This window comes from Xiphias gladius, chromosome 9, assembly GCF_016859285.1.
Source record: "Xiphias gladius isolate SHS-SW01 ecotype Sanya breed wild chromosome 9, ASM1685928v1, whole genome shotgun sequence".
Classification (NCBI taxonomy): domain Eukaryota; kingdom Metazoa; phylum Chordata; class Actinopteri; order Istiophoriformes; family Xiphiidae; genus Xiphias; species Xiphias gladius.
The window spans coordinates 20,437,677-20,461,825 of record NC_053408.1 but is presented as its reverse complement, the minus strand read 5'-3'; the positions used below and the strand labels follow the sequence as shown (position 1 = coordinate 20,461,825).

The 24,149-nt window shown below is 43.1% G+C and overlaps 4 protein-coding genes across 8 annotated transcripts in view; 2 read left to right on the top strand and 2 right to left on the bottom strand.

Annotated features, from left to right (window-relative positions):
* Positions 1 to 2,264, bottom strand: part of LOC120794773 (caskin-2-like) — a 57,150-nt gene extending 54,886 nt beyond the window's left edge. For all 3 annotated transcript variants that reach the window (XR_005708157.1, XM_040136078.1, XM_040136079.1), the window contains exon 1: positions 2,178 to 2,264. The gene's annotated coding sequence lies outside the window, so the exon portion shown is untranslated. The remainder of the gene's footprint in view (positions 1 to 2,177) is intronic.
* Positions 2,265 to 5,223: 2,959 nt separating this feature from the next.
* On the top strand, positions 5,224 to 9,786 carry wu:fb74b10. Its single transcript, XM_040134880.1, has 4 exons — positions 5,224 to 5,308; positions 6,790 to 7,022; positions 8,639 to 8,808; positions 8,903 to 9,786. The coding sequence occupies exons 2-4, from the start codon at positions 6,971 to 6,973 to the stop codon at positions 9,368 to 9,370; spliced, it is 690 nt and encodes a 229-aa protein (XP_039990814.1). The 5' UTR covers positions 5,224 to 5,308; positions 6,790 to 6,970; the 3' UTR covers positions 9,371 to 9,786.
* A 250-nt stretch (positions 9,787 to 10,036) lies between these two features.
* LOC120794145 (zinc finger protein 624-like) lies at positions 10,037 to 15,769 on the bottom strand. 3 transcript variants are annotated; one of them, XM_040134876.1, is made up of 7 exons: positions 15,656 to 15,769; positions 14,200 to 14,402; positions 13,991 to 14,083; positions 13,808 to 13,900; positions 13,589 to 13,699; positions 12,319 to 12,442; positions 10,037 to 12,228 (listed from the first exon to the last, which is right to left on the bottom strand). In XM_040134876.1, exons 1-7 carry the CDS (start codon positions 15,681 to 15,683, stop codon positions 10,130 to 10,132), a joined length of 2,751 nt encoding a protein of 916 aa, XP_039990810.1. In that variant the 5' UTR covers positions 15,684 to 15,769; the 3' UTR covers positions 10,037 to 10,129. The 3 variants fall into 3 exon arrangements, with proteins under 3 accessions (XP_039990810.1, XP_039990812.1, XP_039990811.1); XM_040134878.1 differs by lacking the exon at positions 15,656 to 15,769 and adding an exon at positions 15,282 to 15,392; XM_040134877.1 differs by lacking the exon at positions 15,656 to 15,769 and adding an exon at positions 14,593 to 15,004.
* On the top strand, positions 15,763 to 21,283 carry mettl9 (methyltransferase like 9). Its single transcript, XM_040134879.1, has 5 exons — positions 15,763 to 15,939; positions 17,134 to 17,324; positions 17,400 to 17,609; positions 19,284 to 19,468; positions 19,582 to 21,283. Exons 1-5 carry the CDS (start codon positions 15,763 to 15,765, stop codon positions 19,809 to 19,811), a joined length of 993 nt encoding a protein of 330 aa, XP_039990813.1. The 3' UTR covers positions 19,812 to 21,283.
* Positions 21,284 to 24,149: the final 2,866 nt, after the last annotated feature.

Below are 24,149 nucleotides of genomic sequence, written 5' to 3'. Positions count from 1 at the left end.
CAGCATGAGTGCCAAGGTATAGTGTTATGTCCCAATAGCAATCAACAAAACAGTTTTTGGTACACGAATGCTATCACGATTAGGCATGCCACTTTAATTTGACCCAACTTTTGTTTGTTCTCTCTGAGCCAGGAAGCCGGGTCCCTCAGGAGTGTGCAGCTAATCTGTTATTCTTCCCGTGGAGGAATAAGGTCTCCGTCCATTGATAATATTCCCCCAAATTTAAGGAAGCATCTTGTCTGGCATTCTATGATCTTACGTCTGTGGAAAAAGTTCTGTATTTTTCTCTCCAAGACGGAAAGTGAGGCAGAGCTGACCGCTGCTTCAGTACCGTTTGAGCTGAAATCCAAACCGCGTGGAACACCAAGTGAAGAAACAACACTTAAAAGGGACACAAAATAACCAGGAGAAATGCTCTCAAACAGGAGTAAAACAGTCTCCCCGGGTTCGTCTGTTTTGACGACCGAGGGACCATCACTAAGGGCGTTTCAGTGAGCCACACATCCTCCAGTTAGAACAGGAGTCCATTCTTTGTGTAAAGCGCAACCACAAGCAGGAGTCCAAGTGAAGCTAAGCTTCTATCCTTTCTGTAAGTGAGTAGTTACTATATGTAAGCAATCCAGAAGTTCTGAGATTTAAAAAAGTCAGGTGAGTTTGTTTTACAATTCTCAAAAGCATTACTATTCTGTTAGTCATCCCGACAGACGTGACAAATCCACTCAAGTAAATATTCTTCTTCAGCAGCAGACTTGTCTTTGGTTGTGTTTGAGATCACAGTCTACGTCGTGCCTGGAGTACGCTTTGCAAGTCAAAAGCATGAGTAGTCTATCTTGTCTATCAGCCTATTTAGGGCTGGTAGACAGATAGTTCAGTTATTCCTCTGGACTACTGGGTGATCATGCAGTAGTGTAGCCCAGCAACAGATGCCAATGCATATCTTTGCACTGACACATGACATAAAACTAGCCAGGCACCTTGCCAGGCAGTAAACAACTGCACAGCCCGTCACTGACAGGAGCCAGAATGTAAACAAGGAGTCCAAAATGGACTTGTTAGCCTAAATGTCAGTGGACGGAGCAGGAGTTAAACGGGGTTCGGTCCTGGACTTTCTTATGGAATCCTGAGTGACAGGAGTCACGCATGAAAAAAAAAAAAAAAGAGTAGACTGTAAAAAAAAAACAATCATTAACAAATCCTTCATTCTCGTGTTCTTTCTCGAGATATTCACTATAATCAGTGTGAAAATGGATATATAAAGACAGAGAAAGTATCTCAATTTATTGTCATTGTTCTGACTTCTTCTTAAAAATTGGGTTTTAAGTCTTCATAATTGGTTAGAAAAGGCTCAATAGCATGTGACAGAGGGGAAAAATTCCTTATAAACAGCCATTTCAATCATAAGCAGACCATTTCAAAACAAACCCCATTCTCGACTCTGGCAATTTAATCCCATGTTGTCCGTCAGCAAAAGTATAAATCCAATGTAAAAAAGACCTTTGAGAAATCATTATTTGCTTACTTGTTGCTTGTAAATTCGGCATACATCAAACCCGAAAAAAACTCGGAAATAACACGTTATTAAGGTCTCAAGTTTTCTAACTGGTGCGCCTGTTATCCATTCTGCCCTCTTCCACCAATATGAACCGAGTGGGTTGAAACAGCTGCTCGAAGTTGGGACAAATACGGTGCAGTGTGGCGTATTCTCTCTTTTATTTCTTTCTAAATCTCTTATTTGCCGAATTTATCAGAAAACGGTTCGTTATCATACATGTTCCGATGTTCGCTTGTACGTAAACAGAGCAGGAATGTCGGATTTTTTGACAGTGCCGGAATAGTTTCCACTGAAGTATAGGGGGTGACTACGGAAACACCAGACACACTCCGCCGGTGCCTCCAGCTGAGGAGAGAGCTTTTTAAAAACATTTTTAAAACCGCCTTTCTGGACACGTTCATTTAAGGTCGCCCGCTGCCATATTTATCGCGTAACTCGCCAGAACGTGTAGCGTCCCCCGTTTGCTAACTTGTCACTCTCGGCTGTCAAGGTGTTCCGACACCCGGTCACGCGAGTCCAAAACACAGGTCTTTCCATCTATAACGTGTAAAATCCTAGGTTGTTTCAGTGAGTTTTTTTTTTTTTTTCTGAATAAATGCGTTTATGAAGCGAAAAGCGCTCTCACCTGTTGTGGACAGTGCAGGGCAGGTGGTGACAGGCGAATTTACTCGAGAGCCACTGAGGGAAGAGCGCCGGACAGCGAGAGACAGAGGAGCCAGCGTCAAGTGAATAGCATGAATGTATTAAACTTCCGGTACTAACTTTCAAAGTAAAGCTTGCTTGATTAACGTGCCACAAGATATTGAAACGTTGGTTGTCAATTGTTCTGCCTTTTCACATGTTTGGTATATCATTTGCCACTGAGTGTTGGAGAATTATATATATATATACAGAAAATTTAACTGTGAATTTCTAAAACTAATGAGCATTAACCTTTTTATAGCTTTGCCCGCCACCTATTTAAGTTTTTATTTTGAAAAGTAAAATTACATGACTTCTGCCAATATAGCAGCTATTATCCTTCTTTAATCCGGTTAACTTGACAGAGTCTTGTGGCTCCTTACTGGTTAAAAGAGAACAACCGAAGTTCAGTGATGAAGGGAAAAAGTCACTAACAAACAAACTCAACTCATGTGAGGATGCTGCCTCAAAGGGTTTGGTCAACGTCAGAGGTTTTCAATCGTACAGACCCTCCAACGATCGCACATTGGGAGTCTCTTGTAGTTAAATTGACGCCCCGGGGAATCAAATGTAAAGGTTTTCGTTGAATAATTGAATTTACCTGTCAGGGTGATAGGAAGGAACTTGTGATAGCCTCGTGTGCATTATTTAGACCACCTCCAGCCGACATTAAGGAGAATTCAACTGTGTGGCTCGTCTCTCCCCGCACGGGAGCCTCAGGAGCCCCGCCACGAACCCCTGGAGACCCCCTGAGGTAGGCGCCGGAGACGGTGCGGTGGCGCCGTGACGACCTCTGCTGGCTAGACGCCGGTACTGACACTAGTCGGCGTCAAATTCGGTGCACTCTCTGCCAGCCGAACACCAAAACGCCAGCCAGCGACGTCCGCGCAATGCTGAGATGGCTTGAGATGATCAAAGTGTCAGCGAATGTGCCTTTATTAGCTCAACAGCTCATTTGCACCCATGTACCTAATCACAGGCTGTATAGAAATAGCTTCCAATACAGTTTGCACAGACAACAAAGATCATTTATTAACAATGTAAAAAAAAAAAAAAAAAAAAAAAAAAGTTATTTCTTACGTTTCTAATTATGTGAAAGGTCACATGTAAGGATGACAAAAAGATGATTGGGACTTTTTACATTTTATTGTAAAAGTGTCTTTAACATGGTGATTTTTTTTTTCTTCAAGCAGAAGAAATTTGATCCTTTTAAACACAAATAATATCACAAACCATGGCCTCAAAAGCATATCATACTTAAATCGGCACCTCTCTGTGTCAGTGCCAACAAAAAAAAAAGATCATATCAACTGAACCTTTGCATTATTTATCAGTGTGTACGCTGTAATAACTTTTAATAATGACTTTTCTGTTGTATTTCCAATCCTTTGTATCGCCTTGCATAGTGGTCCAAATGCCATCTCACATTTTTAATTAAAAATATGGGAAAATATTTTGGATTTAAAGATCTCCTCCAGACATGTTTTAAGACGTGAAATGTCTCTGTTTGGAATAATATTTTTTCGGATGTGAGAAAACACACACACAAAAAAAGAAAAACAAAAGTGACAACCATCGGGAAGCGGGGAACGACACGCCCCCCCCCCCCTGCTGACTGCGGCGTTGCTCTCATTTGCTCGCAGTGGAGGAGGTGAAGGTGAGGGCGGCCTCCCTGCGAACCCAGTACTCCAGGCTCCTGAGGCCGCCGCGCAGCGGGAGGAGGCACGGAGGAGCCGTGACGCCGAGGCAGAAGAGGATCCTGATGTCCCTCGGGTTCCTCAAGAGACACGTCGTCCCTCGCTCCGCCGACAGCGCCGTGAGTTTTTTTTCCCGTAGTTGCGCGAGCGCGTGAGAAGGGGGATTCGTCGGATTAACGAAGAGGCGTAAAAGTTCCATGTTTCATCTGGAGTTAGATGAAAGACAGGAACCCTGGGGTTTTCCCTCATAAATCGCGCAGGACGGTCTCCTAGAAGAGCTTCAGTCTGTCGGACATTAGAATACTTAAAACTGTGTGACAAACGTGGGACCATAATCAGAAGACATCCTCGAGCTAAATGGAGCTTCTAACCCACCAAGTTGGGAGAAACTCCTCAGAATCGTGGGTCTGTCGGTCCTAACGTCAAAACTCTTTTGTCTGGGGCTGCAGGGCGTTTTCATATTAGCTACGATTACTTTGTACCCTGCCCGACTACGATCGCCCCCCCCAACCACTCAGCTTTCACATAATTCACAGTAATGTTATTTCGCACCCGAGTTGCACTTGCTCATCCACACGCCCCGATACAGTGGGTGGCGGTATGCACCCCATTGGTTTGGGTTCCAAGAGGACGAGTGCACTTGCGTTCATATTCTAAGGTGGCAGCCCCCCCCCCCGTGTTTTTGTACAGCAGTTTTCCCACCTGATGCAAGCCGTACCCGAGTGCACATGAAACGGAACCGAGACCACCTTTCCAAGTGGACCCGGTATGGTACGCGGTATTCACAGTGATTTAAACAGAGTGGACCATAGGGTCAAGTGTACCCGGATCTGGGCCCGGGTTCCCGATGTGACTGTAGCTCCTAAAGGCCAGTGTATACTCGCGCGTTGGATCGGCGTGGGCCTTCTTGCCGATGCGAGTGACCTACGCCGTTGTGGGCATTTATACATGTGCGCTAGTGATTTTATTCTCCGGTGGTTCAAACTATGGCACCTGAAACGAAGTGGATCGTGTTGAAGTCGAAGCCGGTGACTGTTGAACAACAGCTACTTTTACTGAAACCGCTGCAACGCGGCAAAGAGAGAGGACAAGCGCGGGAGGTGGTGCGTACGACCACTGGAACGCCCGCGGCAGGAGGAGGGCGAGCTTCCTGGTGCTCATCCGGCCCCTGAGCGACGCGGAGACATGCCACCGGGCGGACCGGTCGCGGCTGTTTGTGGTCCGCGTCGCCGCAGCGTGCAGTCGCGTTTCTAGGGAGGCGCGCGCCGGGCCACGGTGGAGGGTGCGTGGCTGTGGCGTGCTTGTTGGCGTTCCCAGGGCGTCGACTCGACGCAGAAGCCTTAACTGGGCTGAAGCCTGCGAGACGTTGTCAGTACGAGTAAGTCACGGGGACCGACTGACAGAATGGACATACCAATGGAGCTTATTTTGTGATGGCTGGCAGGTTTAGTAAGAACCGCGCTCAGCCCACCAACGAGTCCAGACAATCCGGTGACACTGCGGACGGCTTAGACAACTCTCGGGAAACACCCTCTAGTTTTCTGACGTGAGGAACTGGAATTATCCACCAAAACAAATTGTTCAACAGTTCATGAAGTGTGGGTGAAAAAAAACATAAACTGAATCAAATAAAAAAGCAGATTCCGTCACCAGTCCACGGTCACCCAGGTATATTGGTGCTATTTGTAGAATTGCCCTACAAAAGGATGAAGATGTGTTTGGTCAGCAGGGGGAAAAAAACACGCAGATGGTGTTTGACGCGAGGTACAATATACTTAGCGAGTCAATGTTTTCATTTGTTTCATGAATGAAATCCGTGACTCTTCTGCAATATTTTGAATGATATTAATAGCTAGATATTAGTTAATACTTGTATCTCATTTAACATAATTTGGTCGTCCTTCTCCTGTGGTATGTACTGTGCATTCACTGCCACAGACCCGTCATCTGTGAGCACCGCTCCACCCATCTCCGGTGTCACCGCTCTCATGCTCGCGCGTCGGTCAATTTCTACGGTGTGGGTCCCCGATTTACTCTCACGCGAGCGCGCTCCTCCGCTTTGGTCGACGAGCTCAGTTCGCCGACGGACAAAACAGGTCAGAGAAAAGGGTCAAGTTGACTTTAGGATCGCCCTCTGCTGGACGACAGGGCAAAATGCTCCGGTTGATTGTTGCAACTATAGACTCATGCTGTTTGGTGGTGATGTGATGAAGAACCCAGCTGTTCTATCATCCCGCGGCTCAGCTCTGTCGTGTGTGCCTCTCACGCACAACCGTTATACCGCACAGTGTTGTCCCTGCGAGTGACAGCAGAGACTCACCAGGAAATCCCTGGACGCGTCCGAGAAACAGTCTGGCACACAAATCCCCCCGAAAAACTACAACTTGGCATTTCTGCACTTCGGTTTTGGTACAGATTAAACAAACAGGATGCCAAGTGTTTACTGGTGAGCTTTAGAGATGCCGGTTGGTGGCTTCGGTTAACTTTGGACCAAGCCAGGCTGTGTCAACCATAGCTTCATATTTACCCCGCAGACATAAGAGTATAGTCAGTCATCTCAAAGCATATTTTCCAAAACGTCCAATGAGCTGGTAGATGATGAACAACACGCCATCCTTCACCTATGATCTCGGAAATTTCAACCTGAAATATAATCACTGTGTTAATGTAATGACACATTTTCTATTATTCATGTTACTGAGTATTTAAGAAAACATGCTTGATACATTTAAACCATCCGCCAGTCACTCTGGCTGTTTGACCATAAGGCCTCATTTCCTATCTGTCGGATTATTTTTTAAAAGAAGTCTAACGTACCCGCTACGCAGATGCCTCACACACACTTTATCTGTATTACAGCTTGAGCCGTCACGACACGGCTTTTTCCCTGGACCTGGACTCTGGCAGGTCGGACTCGCCTGCTGAGAACGCTGCCGTTGTCCGGACCCCCTGGACGGTGGAGAAGGAAGACGAGTTTTTGGAACTGTGGCGGCAGCACGAGTGTCTGTACAGCGTGTCTGCGGACAAATGTTACGACAGGATGGAGAGGGAAAAGAAATGGGCTGAAATCGCTACTGCTTTGGAACTCCCAGGTGAGGGCTTGCTTATGTACGTGGTAAAAAATGTTGCTAGGCTAAATTACTTTTATTTTTTAATGATTGGATGAATGGATGCATAGATCAGTCTACAAAGTAAATGCCCGTAGTCATTTCCCCAGAGCCTGAAGTTGATGTCTTCAAATGACTTGTTTTGTTAAAAATAACATAAAGAGAGACAATCAGCAAATTCTTAATTTAAGAAGCTGGAACATTAGAAAGTTTGACACTTTTTCAGTTGAATTATTATTTAGTCATCAAAATGTATTGTCTGTACTTATTATGTCTGTGAGACATTTAGCCTCATGCAAGAAAATGTTCATATCCTTAACCTTAACCGCTTACGTTTTTTCTGTGAGGTTTTACTCTCACTGCACTCTTGACTGGACACATTTTATTTTGAAATTTGATAATTGACATAATTCGAGGCTACTTGTTCCACTCCGTTTGTAGAATAGTGTTATTCACAAAAATATTACCAAAGAGTGAACAGAAGACTTTCACACTGCAGAGCCTCAAGTCCGGCTGTCAGCAGTCAAACAAACACATCTAGCAACGTCCGGTACTAGAGGACCTGAATTAATTGATTAAAATGAAACAAAATCTTTGTATTAGATGAGAGCATATTATAGCCACTAGTTACACCGTCAGTGCATCAAAGGGTGATACTTTAAGATCCAGAGGCAGCTGTCAGAGTGAGAGAATTCTCCTAATAACTATTGTAATGTATGTTGTTGTACTGATATTTGCCAATAAAATCTAACAAAATAAAACGCTCAGTAAATTGGCAAACCATGATGAACAGAATTTTAATTTTGCATTAAGATTGTCTTAGTTATCTATTATATTTTAGTTCATTTCTGTTTTATATTGAAACTCCAAATTAATTCAGATGAAGACATTGTGATTTCAGGTGAAAGCAGTGTTTGTTTGTTTTTTCTCCCTGTGGACAAATGCAGATGGCCCGTACTTGACTTGTAGGACAGGTCTGGACCACTCATAAATTTTGAGATAAGAGAATTATTCTAAGTAGCAGAAAATTGGTGAATGCCACACATTCTTTTAAATAACCTGTACATGCCTTTTAAAGATAAATCTGGTCATGTGACTTGTTCTTGTATGAAACCCATTGTCTTTGCTCTTCTGTATACTTCCATTTGGAAGCGTCGTTCGTGGGAACAGCGTCTTCTATACACAGGTGACGCGACACACATTCCTGCCACTGTTTTCACACTTCCGCCGATCAAGAGGTGGCGGTGACGTGCCAATATTTACAGCGATGGGCCAGCAAAAGCAGGGAAGAAGAAGACTTCTGTCACATGTAACTGTAAACATGGACATAAAGAGTGTTTTCAGTGTTTCAAAATATTCATAAAATCAGCTTTTAGGATGTTTTATGAGGATGGAAATGCATTCCACACATTCATTAGACTTCAAGAATACACAATGTGCTTAGATGAGCAACGCTGAAAGTAAGTCCACAGGGCACCTTTTAATCCATTGTCCTCATAAAAAAATGATTAGTGCAGCTTTAATTTGAAGGTGGATGCTTCTTTTTCTCTGTAAAACATGTTAAGTGTCCTCGTTTTTGTGTGTGTTGTGTTTTCTTGCAGTTGACGATGTGAAGACGAGGGCCAGCTCACTACGAACGCAGTATTCCAGACTGGTGAAACCGCAGGGCTCTGGGAGGAAAAGGAAACCCATGACGGTGAGGCAGAGGAAGATCCTGGCATCCTGTGAATTCCTCAAAAAACACATCAGCCATCGCTCCTCTGAAAGCAACGTGGGTGCTACCTTTAAAATAGCCCGTGATAAGCGGTGCTTGTATGTGTCTACAGTTCTACAGATGTTTAATTGACACGTAATCTGTGTTGCAGCTCGAACAATCGATAAATGGTGCGTTGAGGACACGGCAGGACAGCAGTGACAGTGAGCCAGAGAACACAGCTCTGTCCCGGGACCTTGACGGAGGGGTGCCACCCTCACCCACTGACAGCTCCTCTGTTTCTCCTCCTCCTCCTCAGCATGCCAGAAAACATCCTAAAAACCCAAACAGCGATGACATGGAGAGACAGAAACTTGCCCTGCCACAGCACATGATTGATGTAACTCAGGAGACAAGCAGAGCACCAGAGAGAGACTGTGAGGACTCGTTTGGCGTCACTGTCGCAATGGAACTGAAGAGGATACGAAACCCCATACTGAGGAACAGGGTCAAAAGACAGATAATGACCATCCTGTATGACACTCTTGACTCTGAGCAGGCGACGGATCCGGTCTCATACCAGCCCCCGCACAGTTTCCCAAGGGAAGAATCCCACTCCATAACCGTAGTCATACCTTAACATCTCACCTGTAAGTCTTTATGCTAGGCAAAGCTAACGGGCTACTAGCTGTAGCTTTATAATTAACACAGAGACCTGAAAGGGATATTGATCTACTTAAATAACTCTCGGCAAGAGCTTGACATTGTGTTGTGTATTTCCCAGAATGTTAAATTATCCCTTAAACTCTCTGGACATATTTTCAAAACACTGAAAAGAGTGACAATGTTGAGTCTTCTGTGTGTCTGTAATGGACAGAATACCTACAATAAAATCAAGTAATGGTATTAAGAAGATCATTTACTAGATAAAATTAAGGTTTTGACAAGGATTTTGATGGTTGTTTTCCATCCGTCCCAAAGGGTGAAAAACAGATTCATTTGATATAGATTTCTAAAAAGTAGCCTGCCTCCTAACTGTTGAAATATGGAAATGAAAACAACGGATTTGTTAGGCCGGTTTTGACAAGGAAGAAGAGTGTATGGATTAAGACAATATCTCTGGTTCTGCTGCATTGATCGTGATACTCCTTAAAAAAGTGTCCATGGTGACTGATTATGTTATAGGAGTGCAATGCTAAATTGCTGGCGTACTCTTGGAACACTGGTATTAAAAGCGACACTAATGCACATTGCTTCTTGAATATTCAAACAATATTGATGGGATCACAAATTGAAAGACAACGGACAGCCTTCTGACATTATTTAATTGATACAGTGATATTTGTGGTACTTACTCACCAAAGAAAACTGAAAAAACAAACCAATAAACTGCACAAACTCAATGATATTTCTTTACGTGAGCTTTTACGAGTTCTGGCCGACTGAAGGCCATTTCACAGACGGAACATTTATGGGGTTTCTCTCCCGTATGGGTCATCTGGTGTCTCTTCAAAATCCCTGCGCTCTTGAAACATTTGGCACAAGTTGGGCATTTGTACGGCTTTTCCCCTGTATGCATCCTCATATGTGCCGTGAGGTAATAAGACTGAACGAACCCCTTGCCGCATTCCTGACACCTGTACGGCCTCTCCCCAGTATGATAGCGAGTGTGTATTTTCAGCTCTGAAGCTGACCTGAAACTCTTGCTGCACTCGTTGCATGAGTACGGCCTTTCCTCTGTGTGGGTCAGATCGTGTCTTTTCAACGAGCTCGCACTTCGGAACAGGTTACCACAGTGGGAGCACGGGTAGCGCACACCAGTGTGGAGTTTCGCTACGTGGAGGTCTAAGCTTCTCTTAAGCGCATAAGCCTTTCCGCAGTGCTCGCAGCAGAAGCGCTTCTCCTCGGCGCTGCTGTGACAACACAGCCTGTGGATTCTCAGGGCCGCGTTGGACTTGCAGCCTTTCCCGCAGTCCCAGCAGAGGAACGGGGCCTCTTTTGTGTGAGTTCGGTCATGTAGCGTCAAAGCAGATGCGTAACTGAATGCTTTTGGACACTTGGGGCATTTAAAAGGGAGATCCCCTGTGTGGAACCTCTCGTGCCTAATCAGACCTCCTAGATCAGTGTAAGTTCTTTCACACGAGGAGCATGGAAAAGGTCCTCTGAAATCATGCACTTCAACGTAGTGTTGGTTCAGGTCTATGAAGCCTTTGAAACTCTCACCACACCTGGTGCACAGACGAGGCTTATGTCTCAAATTATGCGTTTCAAGTCTTGCTGTGTCTGGAAATGACCTGTTGCATTCCACACAATGCAGGGAAGAATCGGCAGGTTTGTGTTTATTTGTCTTTCTTGACTTGAAAACCTTGGAATTCTGGCCCTTGTGACTGACCCGATGAGGTCTTTGGCTCTGCCCCTTTACATCTCCTAACTGGACTTTGGTACTGAGTGGTTTACGATCTTGTGCTGTGGCAATTTGTACTCCCTCTCTAGAAGGAGGCTCCACTTCTTTCTGATTTACCAGACATTCCTTTTCTTGAGTCCTAATGTCCATAGGTTGACTTCCAAGTTGGCCGCTACTTTCCCCCTGCTTTGGGTCTTGACCGTTTTTATCTGAGGAGTTCTGAGGCTTTGGCGTAGTGATTCGGCACACGTTTAACTCGTGTCTCTTTAGGTCATACTGGAACTGAAAGAGTTTCTTGCACCACAAACACTGATAAGGTCGCTCCCCTGTATGAGTCCTCTGATGCCGCCTCATATCCGACGCACGACTGTATGTCTTACCACATGTGGGACAAGTCTTGCTGGTTGACAGAACTCGTGGGCTCTTTCTAGACGGCAAATTTTTGGGCGTTCCTTTAGTGTTTTTCATCTTCAGACTTTGGTACTGTCTGACGGGTCTTTGGGATGCGATCACAACTGGTGCACACAGTACAGGTGACAGAATCCCATTAGATATATTGTTGTTTTTCATTTGTTCATTAGTTGTTGTGCTGGTACTGACCTCCTCGCTTTCTTTTGTGCAGTTGTCAGTCTCACAGGGGCTCAAGACTTTGTAATCGCTGTCATCTGTGGTTCTGACTGATACCTGAACGTGCTTGTCCTCTCTAAGATGCATCACTGAGTCTCCAACAGAGGGCTTGTTCTCTGTGGTAATAGTCTCCTTAGCTAGAATTTCAACATTATAACCAACTTGAACCTCAACAGCACAAGTGTCCAATCTCATTTTATCCCCTTCCGAAGACTCAACATGTTGAACAGCGTATGAAATCTCATCCTCTTGTCCTCGATGTCCGTTAACAACAGACTGATTCTTCACACCGCTGGTTTCGGTCTCTCTCAATGCGACAGCCTCCCCTGTCAGTTCTTTGTTGAATGCATCCATGTAATCATTTAACACATTCACATCTAACACTGTCTCCTCTTGTTCTGTCGAGGCTGCTGTCAAAGGTGGCAGACAGAGAGCCGAACAAATGCTGGCACCGACTGTTGGATTATCTGAAAAATTTAAAACGCAGTTACTGACATATAGTGGCTCCATGAATTTGAAACATCATGTTTCATATCCATACTGTACTGCATGCTTACCATTCTCATTTAGTTGACTGAGACCTTTTTGATATTCCAGAAGAGATTTAAGTTCTTGAGGTTGACAGAAAGACTCCATACATTCTGACAGTACCGAAGGCACATCACTGATCATCCAGGCAACCTGTTGATGAGAAAGATGGGGAAAATGTTTACTTCCTCTCTTTCTGAGAGTGAGGTGAGAAGATCGATGTCAATCTCGCGCCCGTGAATTAAGTACAGAGATGGAGCCAGGATGTGGTTGTCCCATCTTAGTAATAAGACTGCAGCCCGGGGGAAACTGTTAGCCTGGCTCTGTTCAAACCTAAAAAGCTCGTTCATTAACACGTTGTGAATTGGAAATGACAGCGTGTCCCTACCAACTCTTCTAACCTCGGTTTCAGATCCAAAGCGCAAGAGCGAACAGTCTGCATGACGTAGAGCACAGAATTGAGAGCAACACAGAGTCGAACAAAAGCCGATGGCAAACTAAGGTTCTATGTAAACAATCCCATTATTGACTTCTTAATCTGATATCCTTATCCTCTTTTGCCATTTTTGAGAATTTTTACTCAGGTCCTGGTAGAATCGGGTTGTACAGCTAGCCAAGTAACACAAATTTAGACTTTGCACTATTTTCTTCTACAGCAAATCTATCGGCATAATAACTTTTGCATACCACCAATGACAGAATTATGGTGGACACACACTGTGTAGCTCAGCGTATTTCGGGGTCGACTTCAATTTGTTTTTTGTTACTTTTTTGTTTTAGGGGTTTTTTACAAGCTGGCACAATTTCTTGTTCAACAGTTTATCCATCTGCCACAAACTGCTATGCAGCGTCTATGGCTATAGTGCTGGTTGCAAGATATGCCAGTGAGCGCAAATTTTGCCATGTCTGTACACCCGGCAACCTTACTATGAGGTGGTAGCAGTGCTGTGCTGTCACTGCCAAAGCTGTGACTGTAGAAGGAAATAGTTCCAACTTCTAACTCCCCCTAAAACAACAAATTGTCATTTAGAATTTAGGATTTGTTGATCAGTGAGCTTTAGAGGTATCGGTAGGTGAGTTTCTGATATATTGGACAGAGGCAGGCTAAACTGTTCTCCTGTTTCCACTCTTTATGCTCAGCTACGCTTACAACATCCCGAACTCCATATTTAACAGACAAAAATGGGATACATATTGATCTTCTCATCTCAATCTCTAAAAAAGGAAAAGGCAAACTGTATATTGCAATATGTTGAACAAAATGTCTTCATTGCACAGTGTGGTCATACTGTGGGTTACCTGCTTTAGATTTGGTACGCTAAGTAACTTGTCAAGCTGCAAGAGGAGTGTCTCCACAAGCATCCGTATATCTTCACAATACCTGGCTCCAAATCTCACTGGAAAAACCTCCTGAAATTGAGCAAGTGATACGGTGAACATTGTTCCAACAGTTACTGTAGCATCAGAAAAGATCATAGAAACACCTGCAAGCTCAGTCAGAAATCCTGAAACACTGACCCGGAAGAAGTGCAGCCTCTCGTCGTGGTCTTTAATGAGGGTGTGAATGAGGCCGAGGAGATCTGCAGAAGATCCGTCCCCTTTATTGCTCATCTGTGATGTAAGATAATACAACAGCCTTTTAGTTGTGGTTGCCATGTAATGATTGTAACCACAGAGAACACGAGACAAACATAAATGTACCTCTGTGTTCCACAGTGAGGTTATTATATCCAGGTGTGGCTGAATAATCTCAAGGTCTATCGTCTGCTCGGGGCGACACAGCTCCAGTATCAGCTATGCCATGGGGGAAAAAAAGTGGAAACTTGTCAAATTTCCGCCTCGTATGAAGATTGGATAAAATGGAATTTTAGTGCCTCGAAAATATGGCAGGTTAAATACAGGTTACATGCCTGAGCGCGAAGGCCAAGGCTCAGCAAACACCTCTGTCTGCGATTGAGAAGCTCCGGCACAGTGTCAGTGATTGCTGTAACGAAGTCATCCAGCAGCCCGTAGTCAGCCACAGCTTCCCGCCGAACAGTCTCCCAGATCGCCGCAGAGACCAACCGCAGTGGCGGGACCAGGAGGCGCAGGCGGGACAGGGGCAGAGGGGGATCTAGATAATGAGAGAGCGATGACCTGAGTCGGCTAAAAAAAAAAGGGTGCCGGTAATACAGAGGCGAGTCGTTCGTTGAAACGGGAACAAGGAGCTATGACAAACGGGCAAGCAGGGGGATAGACTACGATTTTTTTTTTTAATTTTAAAAGGAAGTTGTGGGGAGGTCGTTTGGTATTTCTGAGCTCACCCTCCAATGATGTGACGCCACATGCCATTTAAAATTCAGTTTAGATTGGAATTTCATTCAGTCGAGAGTTGCAGACATCACCCGCAGCATTTGATCCAAGTTAGGCGGAAAAAGCATTTCGAAACACTTGGAGGGGAAATGACTGAAAGGACGAGAGAACTGTACAAAAGCCTCGCCCTTGGTCGAAATAGGTGATTTTTTTTTTTTTTCAGTGCACTGCCTCCAAACCGAATTCATTCGATTCAGACAGTCGATTCAGACAAACGCTGAGTATTGTTTCGGGAGCAATATGCCGATGACTTAAATTGGACGAACTCTGAACGGAGTTCGGCGATGTGAACCTGCGTAATTGAGACACGGCAGGTACCGGGGCCAACGCTGGGAAAAATGTAGCCGTCCAGCTGCCTGCGCAAAACACATCAAAGCTAATTGCCACAATTAACACCTGTACTCGGCCTCAGAAGACATATTGTACATTAAGTGTTTCGATTGTTCATTTTTTTTTTTTTTGGTTGAATATTTAGCAATGCGGAGAGGGAAAAAAACAAACATTTCAATCATTTCAAACGCAACGTGAATTAATCGGAATATTTGAGAGGTCATGCAGCGAATCCACGGCGGTGATGGTAAAATATCACATTATCACATAATAAAATTAACGACTTATTTCTTCGAGGAATGGCTGCTACCTTTCTTCTCGGAAATACGATGCATATTTCGGCTTCGCCACAGTCATGTTTTCTTCTCTCAGACAAAGAAGAACAACAAACACTCAAGTTGTGGGGAAACCAAAAAAAAAAAAAAACGGGGAGGCATTTAGCGGTAACTCAGGAAGTGCGGGATACGCAGATGTTAGTGTTGTCGTAAGGGGCAGATACCACACAGGTGGAAGACAGTCTTGATATTTGTATTAAATGGTCAGACAATGGATTCAAGGGACTAATATGGCGAGTAAATAGCAGCTGGTCTTCTCTAATCCACCGCACCCTCAGGTTTGTTTGTTTTGTTGTCTTGGAACTGGAGACATGCCCTGGCGTGCCGCTCTGCAATTGGCCGCCATTACCGTCTTTATCGTCCAGCATTAGCCACATCGCACTGGCCAGTCTGTTCGCCTCGTCCAGACTGCAGCCGCTGCCTGTCGGCCCGCCTGCTCAGAGCTGTTGTCCCGTTATGTGTCCTCTGCAGCTGAGGACACTGGTTTTTGTCGCGTGGGTGCTGGGCTACGTCGGCTTCCTGCTCTCCGCCAGAAGGATGTGGACGGGGAAGTACGTCCGCAGCCCGCTCGTCCGCTCACTGTTTACGAACATGGTGAGCGAGAGCGACGCGGCCGCGACCCGGACACAGGAGGTAGGGGTTCTTCACAGTTGGCCAGGTAGAGGAACTTCTCGTGGTCACAATTTGGGGCCGTTTTGAGAGACCAATTGCCTTCAACGCCCCTATGAAGACTAGACTGAAATGTGTGGGGTTTTTTTTGTTTGTTTGTTTGTTTTTTCCCCGAATAACCAAGCTTTAACTGTAGACTTGTCGACATTTTCAATGGAGTTTGGCATGGGGCTGTCCGTACTGGTGCTTACCCAGGCATTTGGCCTCCCTGTGCTGCAGTTTCTTTTTAGGTCATAAACGCCGGTACCCATACATCTGAAATAAGCTCGTATCGGTTGTCACACATCAGCCTGGCCGATTTCTGAGACCAGCCTCACTGGGTATTATTACTGATAACGAGGCGACGCTTACTCGCAACGACTTCTTGAAATTGTCTCAGTGAGTAAAGCCGCCGAGAACCAAGCGAGACAGCCACAGGGACGTGTGCGCACCGGCACGAAAGCCTTAAGCCTGCGGGTTTTTGTGTTTATCGCCATTGATGTGGATTCTAAAATATGATTCGTAGATGTCTTGCACGATCATTCGACCAGTAGGTGCCAGGAAACCCAGCGAAAGTGTCAGCACTAATCTAATGGAAGGTGGGTGCCATAGCTTAACTTAAAATATGCAGTACATCAAGTAAAAATATCACATTCAAAAGACTGTTCATGTAAATACATAAATAAAGGGTAGTAACATTTCTTTTCCTAATATATACTGGATATTTTTGATAGTGGTATTGATATATCAACTGATAAGTTATTTTTTAAAACAGACACATAACGTAAAATAACAATCTTGATACAGATCCCTTCGACGTATTTCTATTTATTTGTTTGTTTTTCCAATTGTGACCAAACATACATACTAAGTGGGGCAATTTAACGGTGGCAAATAAACTTGTCAGTGTCCTCTGGGGGGCAAACTATGTAACGGGAAAACTGTTTGTAATTTAGTACAGTCCTACTTTGGCATTTCTTGATAAGTCCACAGGAAAGGTTTGATCCTCATTTCGGTCTTGAGGGTACACGATGTTTCGGGAGTGGCCCCTGACCAAGTCTCCAGGGCTCCCACTGTAAAAGCTTCTTCAATTCACTCCTTCTTTTTTAAATTGGAGTCTTTACTTTTTTCCAAATTACTTTTTTATTCATTTTTTTTTTTTTCACCTTTTCTCTCTAGTGGTACCGGTGCTGTCCTGACCTGCTCGGAGAGTCAGTGAAGCCTCTGTTTGTCCAGAGCCACCTGGACTCGGGTACCAAGGCTTTTCTCAAGCAGAGTGTGGAGAAGTCTGGCTGGCTGTTCACCCAGCTGTACCATTCGTTTGTCTCAACAGTCCTCAGCCCCCTGGTCTCACGCACATCCATCAATGGGTCAGTAGTACAGATGCATCTCTGCCCCCTGTTTTATCAGTAGTGTATCTTCATACGATGTGTTTTCGGTCTCAGGTTTCTGGGCCGTGGCTCTATGTTTGTGTTCTCTGAGGAGCAGTTCCAGCAGCTGCTCCATATCGGCCCAGAGTGGAGGGCCGAGAGACTCCTGGACCTCGGAGCCGGGGATGGAGGTGTCACCGAGGTGATGGGAACCCATTTCAGGGAGGTCTATGTAACTGAGGTCTCAGCACCCATGAAATGGCATCTGCAGAGGAGGAATTTCAAGTGAGTAGGCTTCTGTTTGTGTTTTGTTTTTTTTCCCTCTACTTCTTTTCAAATCTTGAGCCACATCCAGTTGGATAGCTTGGTGCTCCAGGCACAAATTCAAAATCTGGAGGGAATAAGTCCTTTTATTTGAAGAGGGACCATCATTTGTTATTTCCCGCGTCATAAGTATATTGCTCGTATTTTTAATAGGATCTCTCCCTGCTGCTTGATCTGTATACATCTTAATTTGCTGCTGATGCTGTTTGAACGAAATGCAAACTCAAAACTTCCATGTTTACCTGTTGTCTTGATAAACCGTAACTTTCCACAGCACTTATTTAATCAGTACTATAAGTGAGTCATGTCACATTTATCACTCTACTGCTCTGAGGCTCACTTTTTTTAATAGAACAACAGTTTTCATTTACTAATTAATTCCAGTTGTTCCTTTTTTGCCATTTTTTTATGGCTGGTAAACTGCTGTCAATGAAACTTTTAAATATTTTTTTAAATATAAAATATCTTGAAACAGTTCAAGGCCATTATCCCTCCTTTTCCCAGTGGGATTTTAATTTGAACTATCTTCAGGAACTGTTGAGATTTATTGACTATCTTTGCAGCAGCGATTTAATTCATTAGTGGAAAAAAAAAGTGTTGAGTATTCTCAGATTTTCTCAACGATATCGCAGTCTAGGGGGACATGAAAATTCAGAAAAAGAAGAGTAATGAGTGTTAAATACCGGAACTATGTTTTCGTACTTTGTAAAGTTCCTTGTTTATGTGCTTGCTCAAGAAATTCAGGATAATGAACATTCTCACACCAGTCATATCATACTCACCACTTTGCCACTTAGATTTTTCATGTCCCCATACTTTGCTGCTTTTCGATTGCTGTCAGGGTATTGTCAATAAAGTCAAAACCTCCTGCAGATTTTTCACAATAAAAGCCTTCTAGCAGCTCAAAGGGCATAATCCCTACTGTTTCATTGGCAGAATCTTGACAGTGATCAAATAACCAGCACAGCATTGACTGGAATTGATTCATAGTGAATGAACAAAATAGGTGAGGATAATATAAGTGAGTTGTGTTTGATAAATTGAGCACTAATTTCAACATTACAACAAAAGTCGTTATACTCACCACTCTGCTGCTCTCAGTTTCCATGTCTAACAGAGATTATTTCAGTCACTAATTAAATCCAGTTGCTTCTATTTTGCTGCATTTTTGACTCCTGTTAAGTTAATGACATTCAACATTTCCTGTAGATATTTCAAACTAAAAGCCTACCAGGAACAGGAAGGATTATTTCCTCTGAGCTGTTGGAAGGCTTTTAATTTGAAACATAATACTTTAACAGCAATCCCCAAAAAAAACATAGTAGAAGCAATTGGAATAATTAAACGAAAGCCTTTCTTTTAAAAAGAGAAACTCAGAGTAGGCGGAGTGGTGAATAAGAAATGACTGTTATTGCTCTGATGGAATTACTTCTGTTAAAATGTATATTTTGCTGAATGTATTGTATGTAACTTGCCTAACAGGGAGACTCCCAAATGTTAATTTACTGTCCCTCTTAGAGAGTAATTTACCACCACCTGAGAATCTTTTTTTGTTTTTAACTGCACAACTTAGACAGAGCACACTACTGACCACATACGCCTCCCTTTCTCTGTATGTCGTGCTGTCATGCTCAGAGTGCTGGGTATAGACGAGTGGCAGCAGACTGATTTTCACTATGATGTGATCAGCTGTCTGAATCTGCTGGACCGTTGCGACGATCCTCTACATCTCCTGCAGGACATCAAGAGATCACTAGTTCCCAACACAGGGAGACTCATCCTGGCGGCTGTGCTTCCCTTCCAGCCATATGTGGAAGTCGGTCAGTTGGGATTCAGTGTGTCATATATTATCAAAAAACATTGATAGAATTCACTTTGTGTTAATATACTTGGTGTAGGATCAAAATTAAATGACTCTGAATTTTTTTCGCAGGAGGGCAGTGGCAGCGTCCCAAAGAACACCTGAAAGTAAAAGGAAAGACGTGGGAAGAACAAGTAACCAACCTGTCTGATGAGGTTTTCCAAAGGGCGGGGTTTGAGGTGGAGGCCGTGACCCGGTTGCCATACCTCTGTGAAGGGGACATGTATAATGATTACTATGTTCTTGATGATGCAGTTTTTGTTCTCAAAGCCTCAGACAATAGTGAAGAGTCTGCTAACTGAATACCAAACACACGGTGGGACTGAGGCCCTTAACTTTATCCTGGTTGGTCGCTCCTGGATGGATTTTAGTGCATTTTTTTCAAAAGTTTCATTCATAAAACAAAGTATTTCTCACTTGCTTGGAAATGGTGAGTCAGGCGTGAAGCTCAGGTACAGTAGGTCCTACATTTACCAGCCATCATGTGTGACAGTGATACCTCTACCTTTTAAGCGAAAAAATAAGCGAAAGGCAATTGGCCTCTATTTTAGTGCCAGTGAAGATCAAATCTTTTAAGACATATCACCATGTTGTAGGTATTTGTTCTTTAAAGTCTGTTATTTGTGGGAAGTATTTACTGTTAGTGTTTCATCGTACTGTAATAATATGGGAACAATCACGGTTCAATCTTTGTTGAATTTGTACTTTAATTATTTCTGTCTAATGCAAAAGATCAGTGTATGCACACATTTGATTTAGCCAATCTGAATCGGGCTCCTTGTGTTTAAATGCTACTTTTCTTTCTTTCTTTCTTTTTTTTTTTTTTTTTTTTTTACTTTTACTGGTGATAGCAAAAGTAATATGAGGCCTTCTTAAAGCAAGCCTGTGTAACTTGTGTTAAACAGCAGTTACTGTAGCCACAAGTGACAATTATGGAATAATGTAATTGTCACTTAATGCGCTGCATTAATTGATTTTTGAGTACTGGGGGCAGCTGACAAATTTGTCTTTAAAAAATTATCACACAATATCGGACAAGTTGCTGTCGCAACTCGTTAGCCGTCACTTGCACATTTACACACACAGCAGTCAAGGGGCAACATTAGCAATTATTTTGGAGGCGTGTTTCTGGCTACTTGGTTTCTACCAGCTCGTGGGAAAGACATCTGGCACTTTAGCAGCTAAAATTATAATTGCTAACTTTGTCGTTTTTAGCTGAAAACAGCTCACTGGTGCAGCTAGAAAAATTAGCTTTATGAGAGTGAAGTTGTAGGCTGGAAAACCAAAAATAACAATTCAGAATAGACTAAAAGGCTCCGTAGGGCTGAGGGGGAATGTGGCAACTCCCAGGGAGTTTTGTCATTATTAGCATCCCCTTTCACGTTAAATGTAGTCATTCACCCATTGCCAATAGCAAAAATACTGATTTTTGGAGCACAAATAGAAAAAAAAAAAGCCATAAAGTCGCCGAGTTGACACAGTAATGTGAGTTAAACAACAACATCTAGCTAAAGTTTGCTAACATTAGCTAACATTAGCCACCTTAGGCTACTGGTCATACAAGACCAAGTAAGGCAGTAGCGGCAAAACCCCTGAGTGTAGTGAAATAAGCAAGGGTGTGTTTTATTGCTTATGGATTTGAGGAAAGTAAGGTGTTGTGCACCTAAAATTTTACTGCACAGGGGACTATTCAAAATGTGCCACAATTAATGCAATATTTGTAGTGAAAGAGTATAATATGGGCTCCATAATAAAAACTATGAATTGTTTTCTACATTTCTCAGCTCCTCTTTGTCCATGTCACTAAGTGAATGTAATGTGCAGTTAGCTGTCTTCACTTTCATTCACTTCACTTTTTCACAGGGAGAGAAAATTTCACTTAACCACTGACTTCATTTACTTCACGATGTGATGCAGAGCACAACCCAACTGTCAATACACAATATGTACTGTAGTGTGTGATCGTTTCCCGCTCCTAATAGCTGTGTCACACTTTATACATATTATGCATTTGCACATGTAAAATCAGCCTCAGTGAATTTACTGGTGCATTTCCTTGTACATGGGTAAAAATTCATAATATTGTTTCAGTGTTTTACAAATGAATAACAAGTGCCGTCTTACTTCAGTCGGGGACTTCCTGGCGATTTTATGTTAAGAGGGACATACGCTAAGGAGACCCAGTTAGTCGTCTTCTTTTCGTACTAGCAGCTGAATTACTAGCACTGTATATATTAGAAACAATGAAAGTATCAAACCATGAAATATTATCAGCAGTTTCTTGATAATTACACAATTAGCTGATGATACGTTGTTTTTAAGGCATTCTGACCAAATACCTAGTGTCTAAAGTATCTATTTTTTCAGATGTTTTTACAAAGGAATATTTCAATTTTTGGAAGAATCTTGTTAACGAAGAGGAGAGGGATTTATACTTTCCTTTACCCAGCATATTCTCCTGAAAAGGAGCTATGGAAATGGTAATGAACAGCATTACTAAATTAAGATGGTTGCAGACTTTTACAAAATATGAACAATGTTTAGTTTACCATCTTATCCTTTTCAAATGGTATGAGGAATTAATTTTCTTTTAAGGTGATATTAACCCCTTAAAATTGCCTTTAAATTATCAGATGATCATGAGCAGCTATTACTATATAGGAAAAGTGCTTTATAAGGGTATACCCTTATTTAATCAGGTGAAAATAAAATTGAAAATAAATTGAACCAGATAACTTAAACCTTGGTGAAAATGTTGACACCTAATGCCATTTACACATTACATGACGTTCAAAGTCGTCAGATCGCTGCACTGTTCACACTACACAACTGTTTGTCTTGTAATCGTAAATCTTAAAATTGTTGTGGTTTGCACACTACATGACTGATCAGCAACAGGGATCACAAACTACAAGATCTTTCACCAGGAGGAATCCCAAACAAGTTTGTCTACATTTTGTCAAGGAAACACGTGAGAAGTGACATGGGAAATGACGTGATACCATGCGCGAGACAGGGTTTTTTTTCTTCCAAAATGGGTGTCTGCAAGAAATGAGCGATCCAAGTTGTTTGTGTACTGATTTACAGTGTAAACAAGGAAGTAAGACAAATATGGATGAGGGCATGGATTGGGAGACGCGGGCAGCAGGGATTATTAACTCACCCGGGTTTCCCCTCACCCCATGTCTTGCGCTCTCATTGGCTGTAGCTCGTTACCGCAGTGATTGCCAGTCACAACCGGGTCACAACAGCTTTCACACTACTGGACTCCCCGACAGGTCCAGATATTTAGCCTGCTAGATATCTTTTGCCCGTCGGTTGTGCATCGGCGAGACGCAGATTCGCCTCTGATCTGGGGCTTTTCTCGGCGATCTTCAAAAAGTGTTGTTGAGTGGAAAATCAGGGCTAAAGTCATATTGTTAACTAAGCACAAGAAGATAGCTTGACAAAAGCAATTTACATCAATAATGATTTGGTGAGAAATCGAATTAACTAATCCCTCTCCCTGCTACTATATATTGTATACAGATGCAAGATACCAGACAGACCCCTGACAGTGACCAATAGATGACATTGCCAAGAGTCTTTTCAGAAGAATGAAGACAAGACAGAGTTTTACACTGGGCTCCACAACTCCTTTGTTTTAATACAGGTTTTTCAACTTTTTGCACCTTATATCCCCCGTGGCCATTTGTCAGTACTTTCTAGATTTGAACAAGTAATTTTAGTTTTGATGAGGTTGAGAGAAAATCTTCCTCTGAAAGATTTGGCTTTCAGGTTCAACGTCTCTTGGCACAAGTTAACTGGCATACCTCATGGGAGAAAATTGAAAGACCTTATCATTTGCTTACTATAGCACAAACATGGTCAAACTATAAGCATTACTACACGGACGTTTCTGATGGGAGTTGGTCCCGCAGGGTTTGTCTCTTACATACAGTATCTTCTGCCTGGAGAGGAAGAGTTAGTGATAAGCAGATTACTGAAGAGAGTGACCTCCTAAAAAACCTGTTACCTGGAGATATTGTTGTAGCAGACTGTGGGTTTAATGTTAGTGAAAGTGTAGGATTCTTCTGTCCAACTATTCTACAATCCAGGTAATATTACTCAGTAAATGTTTTTTATGAAAATGTCTGTTTGTTGTGAAATGCCCAAGTTATGAAATGCTAAATTTTAGGCATTGATTGCCGTGTGACCACACTGCAACGAAGCGATCACGGATAACTGTCTCTGTAACCCTGGTAATCCCCCGATAGTAATCGTTAGCTTTCCCCAGTTAATGGAAATGGTGGAACTGTGGAAACTCTACCAGGCACAAGAAAAAGAGCCCCGTTGTCGGAGGAGGCAAAGAAGGCGAAGAGGGAGAGTGATAGAAAATTAGATAAAACGAGTGAGCCTCAGGCAGGCCTTCACTCGATGGAGAGACCTCCAGGACTTGGGAGGGCTCAAAACCAATATACAGTTGGCATTTCTTCTACTAGATCAGTAAGTAACAACAGACTCAGGCTTTTGGACTCCACTGTATATTCAAGAGATGGAATTTATAGATGCTATGGACTTTTGTTTATTACAGCATGAACTGTTAATGTGAGTGTGTGTGTGTGCTGCACAGACTGTAAGGTCCAGTCTGAAGGACATCT